General features: G+C 39.7%; 1 protein-coding gene across 1 annotated transcript; it reads right to left on the reverse strand.

Moving 5' to 3' along the window:
• Positions 1 to 2103: 2103 nt before the first annotated feature.
• Positions 2104 to 4045, reverse strand: cfl1l (cofilin 1 (non-muscle), like). The gene is made up of 4 exons (XM_026189816.2): positions 3857 to 4045; positions 2735 to 3030; positions 2413 to 2489; positions 2104 to 2261 (listed from the first exon to the last, which is right to left on the reverse strand). Exons 1-4 carry the CDS (start codon positions 3857 to 3859, stop codon positions 2152 to 2154), a joined length of 486 nt encoding a protein of 161 aa, XP_026045601.1. The 5' UTR covers positions 3860 to 4045; the 3' UTR covers positions 2104 to 2151.
• Positions 4046 to 8655: the final 4610 nt, after the last annotated feature.

Genomic DNA, 8655 nt, shown 5'->3' on the forward strand with positions numbered 1-8655 from the left:
TGGTGTTCAGTGCGTGTGTGTTGTTGCTGCAATGCAGTCAATGTTGGCAGGAAGCGAAGCATAATGGCACATTTTTAGTTCCGGTGTGATTAAAAACCACACATCTTCAGTCATGTGTCCTGCACAGTACATTTACCTTAAGGCATTCAATAGAGTTTTTATTTATGTTGCACCGATTCTCACAACAGTAGTCCCTGGCATTGCACTACTGTAAAGGACCTTATGGTTTTATAGAGGAAAACTCCAATTCTTTGTTTTTCCTCTAATTATCTTTAAGGAAAGATTGGTAAGAAAGAAGAATGTGATAAGTTTTGACATTTGGCTTAGGACCACTACACTCTAAATCATTGTGTCAGGCTTAAAAGCTGTTTGCCAAACCATTGCTATGTGGAGAAAGACTACTGCTATCTACCAGGAAGTCCTGTTAGACAGCAACATGCTCCGTGTACATTTGTCATACAACTGAATGCAGATGTGAAATCCAGCCATAGTGCTCAGACTAAAGACACCTTTAAGGGGGGAAAAAGGTGCCACTGTATTTTCTTAAAGCTTTAATTTCAATAAAACTGTTAGAATTCCCCCAAGAGTGTTTGGCTGTTTCCTTTATGACCACTTCAAGGACTTTACGGAGAGTAGAGTCTCTGAAAAAGAGACTAATTTCATTTTTAGTTCAAGTAAAGTGAGAAAGCTCAAAGTGCGACTTCTTTATAAATAAAAAAGAAAAATATAAATCTAAATGTAGTCAAAGCCTCACTAATTGCGCTTTCAATAAGAGATGTCAAAGTTCCGAGGACTGTTAAACTACTCAACTGCCGTAAATCACTTAGAGGAAAAAAAAAAAAAGGCGTCGCTGCCGCGCGACTTTTTCTAAATCGCCGTGCGTCATTAGTTCCCTGAAAGCAAAACAGCCAATCACGAACCGACCAGAGCGCCCCTCTTGTTCATCCAGTGTCGTATCAAACCCCGCCAAATTCTAGTGCGATGGTTTCTTTTAGCCCCAATACTCGAAGAGCCACCTGCCTGTGTTTCAGGTCCACTGTGGTGCATGCATTTTTTGGTAAGTAGACAGGGAGGGGGGCAGGCGGTGCTCCCACACGGCTTTAAAAACTGCTTCCTGTTTTCACAAATCAAGTGCCGGAACTGGATTATATTTTGTAATCGAGATCCCCGAAAGTCTCATGACGTTCAGAAACATTCACATGTTGTTTCTGTGGGAAATCTCGACAATTTAAAGTCGAAGACGACTCATTTTTGAATTACGAGGACGTGACATAATATGCAAGGAGCAGTTCTTAGGGATGTGATGCTACAACTAGTAATCAGCAAATAATATCGCTCGGTTTGCTATACATCCAGGCTCCAGCTCTCTTGATTATACATTTTAAGTTACTCCCACCTCTTAAAAGCACCCACTTTTCTACCTGTAATATTTATAAGTCATATCCTGAACACTGAAATATGATAGTTGATACCAAATCATAATTGCACCGGTAAATCAAAACAAGAGGCAAAGAAGATCACACAAACATTGCATTGAGTTTATTTGACAACACATCAACAGTGCAGCAATTCCAGTGATTTGTTTTTCCCTGTACTATAACTCTAGGTGTCCGTCAAAGAAACACCCCTAGGAATATTTCTGTCAAACTTAAATCCCAGCCATTTTGGCACTACAGTAGGTTGTTAATGTTGTTTTACAGCACACGTTTGCTTTCTTGTTGTGGAGAAATATTAAAAAAGGAAGACAAGTGGCATATACTGACAAATGCAGGGATTCATGAAGTTTGTATTTACACAGGGGGAAAAAGGAGAAATTTCAAGGTACCAAGAGTCAAAAAAAAAAAAAAAAATCCCCCCTACAAAACCAAAAATGAGTAAAATACCATCTGAACAAGGTTGATTTCACAGTCCGACTGTGTGCCCAGATCGTTTTGTGTCCCTGTGTTAACACTATTAAAATCCCATTCAGAGCCCAAGCCTCCCCCCTACTTTAAGCTTTGTCAACCATCTCCCAACCCCACCCCCAAAAAATCACCTTTGACGTACCATTTCAAATCTGTTTAATTGACCTCATTTTGAAACAAAGAAACAAAGCAAAAAATATATATTTTTCATTCATTTATTTATTCCTTATTGCTTAATTCAGTGATCTCACACAGCGTGGCCCTCAAGCTTGACTACACCTTTTCCCATTCTTTCTGCAAAACTTTCCCTGGTTCCATAATCTGAAAGGTCATTCATCTCCAGCATGTGTTTGACTCCTGTTAGAAAAGATAAATAAAACAAAAAGGGAAAGACCAGCTTGTGTTAACAATATCATAGAATTTCAAAGTAAATACACGTAAATAAGAACGTGGCATGTTAAAACATTTTCTAAAAAATTAAAACAAAACACAAAAAACCAACACAAACCTGTTTGGATCTTCTTCAGGGAATCTTTGGAGCTAGCGTATTTCATTTTTTCTTTGATTGGTGCCGTATCAGGAGCCCTAATGAAGAGAAGCCATTATCCGTGTGTCCAAAACAGACTGCTTAAACATTTTTCCTATTCGTGCAAACGTCTCCTTGAAACGACAGACTCTCAAAAGCATCAGAATCCAGACATCATGCTTAGTTCTTTTATTACTTCCTGCAGATCAGTTGGGTGCAGGCAAAAAAATAAAAATAAAATAAAAATAAAAAGAAATAACATGTAAAAGTGGAGGGAACACTCAGCAGAAATTTGAGGACTTACCACATCACAGCGACCAGTTCTTCTTTTCTACTTGATTCCTTTGTTTCAAAGTGGCAGTCATACATCAAGTAGCGACAGACTTTAGAATCCAGGAGGCTGATGAAGAACTTGAAGACATCGTCCTTGTCTGCCAGGTCTTTCTGACGGTAGATTTTATCGACGACGATGGCGCCCTCGCTGTCATCGATTTTGAATATCACCAATCTTACGCGTTCATTCTGGTCAGCATCATTTTTCACTACTTTCATTTCATTGATGAGGTCCTTAACGGCGTCAGTGACTTTAACTCCAGATGCCTGGTAAAAAGACAAGATATTATAAAAAGGAAAAAACACCTCCCACACACACACACACACACACACACCTGCTCCTACTACAGACATGTAGATTTGTGACACGCCTCTCATTTAAACAATGGGATTTATAAAGTTAAGTATTGGGAGTAATTGTATTAAATACCAAGATGCAAAATGAGCACTTTAAAATAAATTGGGCTTTGGGTCGTACATCTGCAGATATTCTCAACTTCGACAGTTTGTTCCGAGAGAAAAAGCAGAAATGAAAGATGAAGAAACAGGAAGCTCTTCAAAAAGAGTTCAGCTTTGGTGAGACGTGCTGTTCAGGCAATTAAAATGTGCAAACATTTAACCAACTTTCTTTAAGCAGCAATGTGCCAAAGGGTGTTGCTATTCTTTCCCCAGTTTAAGGCCTTGAATCTGTCACATTCCAGTCATTGTGGAACAAGTTAGCACAAGAAACACCGCCCCAAGGGATTCTCTCTCAACAAGTTTGAAGCACGAACGGAGCTTCCTCCATTTTGGAGGCAAAGCCACACCATGAATGAACAAACCTTCTGCACCAAGAGCAAGCCATCTTCTTATTTCCTTCCACTCCACAGTAATCACATGTAAGCCTTACACCGTTGCTCTACCGACAACCAATTTCACACAGTTTTCACTTTTTTCCTCCTTTTTCCCTCCAAATTTGGTTTTAAAAGGAGGCTTAAAGCTGTCATCACTTCTAAGGCTGCATTGTTTAGCAGAGCGCACAAATCACACAAGAGTGGCAGCTCAAGCAAAAAAAAAAAAAATCCTAGCATAATTCTTTGTGAGAGGTACTCACCATTTTGCTTCTGATGTGTGACGGAAACAGGCAGCAGAGAAAAATGGCAGCAGCAGTTAAAAAGCTGAGGGGTCATAAGGAAGGAGAGCAGGTTGACTCATAGAGGAGGAGCCCTGTTGAATTGAGCACACCTCCAGAAGGCGGCCCAGCCCTCCGTTCCCAGGTGTGACACAGTTTCATCTGCAACCTCAGCATTTGCATTTAATCACAATTATAATTTGAAGCTTAAATCACAAAAAAGGTGTGCGTGTGCTTAAGTGCCTCACACAACGTGAGTGTTTTTTGTTTTCTTTGTTACTTTTACTTCTATGCGCTTTAGTCTTGTTAAGCTTGATATCTTTTATCTTTCTCAGGTGAGGCTCCCAGGTGTTATAGACGGGAGCGGCACATGACGTCCATATATGGAGAACAACCGCGTCTACACTTTTTAAGCCATCTGCAGCTCAGATGGATTTCTATGGCCTTATATGGTAATAGGTAGGATGAGCAAAGAGATGTGTCAAAAGAACTTATTTAGCTACCTGTGGAAACCAGACTGTTTCTGCACAGTGAGCTGTGAGATACACAAATGACTGTTTCAGGCCAAAACCACACTTATATCTGCATGCATATTTGCAACTCGTGAGGGCCGGTTTAGAAGAGCATGTTAGTGTAAATGTTGAGTTGCCGGCTTCGTTTCTTAAAGGTTTTTTTTTTGTGTGTGACTCGGTGATGACTCAGTTTTGTTTTTAATAGCTCAGAAAAGTTGCACCGCTGCTCTTAAAGTCATAGCACCACAAGCCCTGTGTTTCTCTCTGTCGCATTGACCTACATGTAAAAGAAGTGTAATCATATGCACATGACATACAAGTGTAAAAGGAAGGAGGGGCCTGACTGGCCCCTACGAGGCCTGCGCCATGACTCTTTGAGCAAGTAATGTGCTAAAACGACAGGTCCAGGCTACAGGGTGTACTTCACTGAGTATCTCTCTACTTTTCTTTGCCCTACTGCCTTACATGCCCACTGCAATTCAGAGACAAATGTAATGTTCACATTTATTTTTTATGTTTTATACTTTTTTTTTTTTTAGATTAGGATAAGTAGTATTCTTGATCTAGATAGGACAATTGATTCCAGGGGGAAGTTCAAGTACACAAGCTCCTCTCCAGAGCGAGGTATTTAAGATTAATTTAGATTACAATGAATAAATTCATCCCAGTAGTGTTTAATCACAAATAACAGGACAAAATCCAAATGAGATTCATGCAAATTTGAAAAGGCTTCCAGTCCTGTCAGAATAACTTTACTGAAAGTTTTTGTTTTTGTGTACTTTAAAATCATACCCGTGCCAGAAGAAAACTGAGTCTCCAATCAATACATTCAGTAACTCATGTAGTAAATCATACTTTCTCTGTCAGCATCTTATCGTATCAGTAGATAACTTTTTCATTCTTTTCTTTTCTAATCCTTTATAGATAAAGGGCACGGTGCTTTTGTCAGGCCTGTCCTTTTAATGGCACCTCAGACACTATTTTTAAATGCAGATACTCTGCTTCAGCAGCACAGTGGCCTCTCTTCCTCTCTGTGGATTCGTGGTTTACAGAGTCAAGAGTCCCGCCCCACATCCGGACTAACGTCTGTTCCAAAAAGCCAGGGTGTGCAATAAGTACAACGCCTAACATCAGAATTTGTGTCTCGAACAAGACTTATATTTATCCCACAGTTGGGAAGCTGTTTAGCAAAAGGTGTGATCGAACTGAGCACAGAAAACTCTTTCATCAGTGTTCCTGAGATTTTTCTTTTGGTTTTAATTTTTTTGCAAGGCCTGTCTGCCAGAGCTGAAGGCAGCCAGCAGCAGCCACTCTCAAAGTTTTAAAAGAGGAAATACAACCCTGAACCACACAGGGCAGGAAATGGCTGCTGCATAGCTCTCTGTGAGTTGAATATTTCATGCTGCTGCAAGCATATTTGGAGTTTTGCCACAACCCACGTCAGAACAGCCGGTAACCAAATCTGTGAGAACTGTGACATCTGCTGGTAAATCATGGGTACTAACATGGTTGACACTGCTGGGCTTTTCTGTTGTATGTATGGCATTTGTCAGTATCCTCTTCTTCTTTCGGCCGTTCCCTTTAGGGGTCACCACACTCGATCATCTGCCTGTTTTTCACTCTATCCTTAGCATTACATTTTATCACACCAACCTTCTGCATGTCCTCCTTCACTATATCTATGAATCTTCTCTGTGTTCTTCATCTTGTTCCTTCGGCCTGGCAGCTCCATCCTCAACCTCCACGGTCCAAATGTAGTCGAGTGGTTAAAATGTAATTTAATAATTGAGATATATAGGTTTTCTCTTGGGATGTTAGAGTGCCCGTAAACATTTTCTCTCATCATGTTCTTTTGAATCTGTTTTTGGTTTTTAAAAATGGTTTTAATTTGGGGTTTGTTAGGTACATTTACTTGATGTTACAAACCTCCGCCATGAGGTGGCAGAATTGCCAAGAACAGTAGTTTCTACGAGGGTTGGGTTTCAATAATCGATTTTCCAATTCAAATCGATTTTACAACCACCAAACAGCTAAAACAGCAAATCAGAGCAGGTAAACTGATTCCACACAAAGACGTGAACACAAAGCGCGGACCCAATGCATCAGAATCTGCGAGATGTCGGCTTTCTCTCCCAACGACACGGACAGAGTTCCTAGTAAATGTGCTTGGAATGTGTTGAGACTTTGTTGTGTCAATAAAAAAAAGTTATAAAGCAACATTTTAATGAGATGGTTTATATGTTTGTAGTTGTTATTAGTGATCGGCACCTGCAGGTGCTAGAGACCGCCATGTCCTTACATGTGTAGAAAGACATAGTCTGCAATCTCCAGTGTGTCGCGTGATCGCGTGGTTTTGGTTTGGCATTAGTTTGATTATGTGTGTAGCCACAGGCATATTTTTTCATTGGATGTTTTGTGTTTTTTGTTTTCGTATCTTATCTGTATGCCATTAAATCACTTCAAGAACTCCTGCTATTGTGTCCTGTGTGGCAACTAGTTTCCCAGGCTACACACGCTATACTCTCCACGGCACATGTCCAAAACATCTCAGCCTTTCTCTCCAAACCGCTCAACTGAAGCTGTCCTTGAGATATACTCAGTTCCAGTCTTGTCCATCCTGATCGCTAGCTCTGCCACCTCTGGCTAGGCCTCTGGAAGAACATATGATATATACAGTGACTATACAGCTCTAAAGCTGCAGTCGCAGTTGTCTGGGCCTTATTTGATGCATGTATGCAGGCCCACTGCACGGTGCGGTTTAGAATTACATTTCCAAATTTTTACATTTGTTTTTCAGGAGAGTTTGTTTTCATCTGGGTGGATTTGGTTTGATCTCTAAACAGTAATTCCACACTTGCATGGTCAAAAACCATTGTTCTTCTGACCTTGGTTTAAGTTTCTAGTCTATTCAAGTGTGCTGTACTGTTGCTGTCGGGTGTGGTCAGCACTTTTCCAAGGTGAATCCAATTTCTTTTTTTTGCAGATGAGAATGGTTTTACTTTGCGTAACGACTTTGTGAATGCTGAAAAGGAATTGGCATCAAAACCAAACTGTCAAAGTAAACGGAAAGAATGTCATATAGACCTGAGACATAATTTCCAGGCAAAAGTAACAGTGAAAGAATGATTTACATCAAAAATGAATTTGCCTAATTCTGATCAACAAAAAGCAAAAGTGTGAAATTGAAAAGTTATTTCAAGCATATTCCTCGAAACATCACATTTATTTCATGCTAGTTTTTAAAGGACAAAAAGTGGAAAAAGAAACAACTGACTGTTGTTGTTGTTTTTACCCGAATAAAGATTCTTTGAGCAAATGCACTGTGCTATGTTTGCAGATTTAAAATCTTCAGATTCTCACACAAAGTTTCCATCAACTAATTGAGTTGCATGAAACACAAACAAACAAATGTGTAGATATATATATATATGACTTTTTAGCACAAGCTTGAATTCTTCAGCTGAGGTCCTCTACAACATTTATGCACTGTGGATTAAAAAACAAAAACAGGCACAAGTTACTATCTATCCATCCATTCACTTCAGTTCAGTTGAGTTTAATTCAGTTTTATTTATATGGCATCAAATTACAACGATGGTTGGTATTTTATTTTGCAGTGTAGAGACTCATGATTAAATCTGTAGCAGATGAGTTCTTACTTCTGAAAAATTCACCTCTATTTGACCTGTCCCATCCTTGTCCAAAGTTTTAAAGGAGTCTGTTGAAGTTAAGTGAACATTGAAATATTTTGTCTCATGTCAGTGAGACAAAAATATGATCATGAGGACAGAAACTCCCTGAAGAGAGACTCCAAGCGAACCAGGCAGCACAGGAAGTTGTCAAAGTCAATGGTGGGATTTGCTTCAGTGTAGTGGCCACAATTATGTAATTCAGAGGTTTTTTGATTGTGAAACCTGAGGAAAAAAACAAAGGCAAAACATACCTGACTGCTTCAGTCTTTACTCTTTCAGACCTTTCCAATCTCTGAAAGCCTCTTAAATGTTAAGGCAACGGTAGAGAAACAAAAAGGGTGAAATCTTGCACTTCTCGACAGCATTTCGCATCTCAGAGGAGCTCGTGCAGCCACTTTGTTCTGCATCTCTCTTGTTGTGAGAGAGTGTCATATGTGCAGTTCACCTGTCACCACACCCTTTATTTTGCATGCCAGAAAACTTGTTCCAGCTCAGCAGTTTCAGTCACAGACCACCTTCTGAATTTTGCTGAGTAATTTAAACATTTGACTTGTAACAAAAAAGAGTGCAGATGCCA

Source organism: Astatotilapia calliptera, chromosome 13 (genome assembly GCF_964374335.1).
Source record: "Astatotilapia calliptera chromosome 13, fAstCal68.1, whole genome shotgun sequence".
Taxonomy (NCBI): domain Eukaryota; kingdom Metazoa; phylum Chordata; class Actinopteri; order Cichliformes; family Cichlidae; genus Astatotilapia; species Astatotilapia calliptera.

What these genes read in the sequence shown, in the direction of transcription:
- cfl1l (XM_026189816.2), bottom strand. An exon ending in GAACTGGTCGCTGTGATGTG is followed by an intron (nt 2,490 to 2,734) that starts GTAAGTCCTCAA and finishes TCTCTTCATTAG; the next exon opens with GGCTCCTGATACGGCACCAA. An exon ending in CCTGAAGAAGATCCAAACAG is followed by an intron (nt 2,262 to 2,412) that starts GTTTGTGTTGGT and finishes CTTTTCTAACAG; the next exon opens with GAGTCAAACACATGCTGGAG.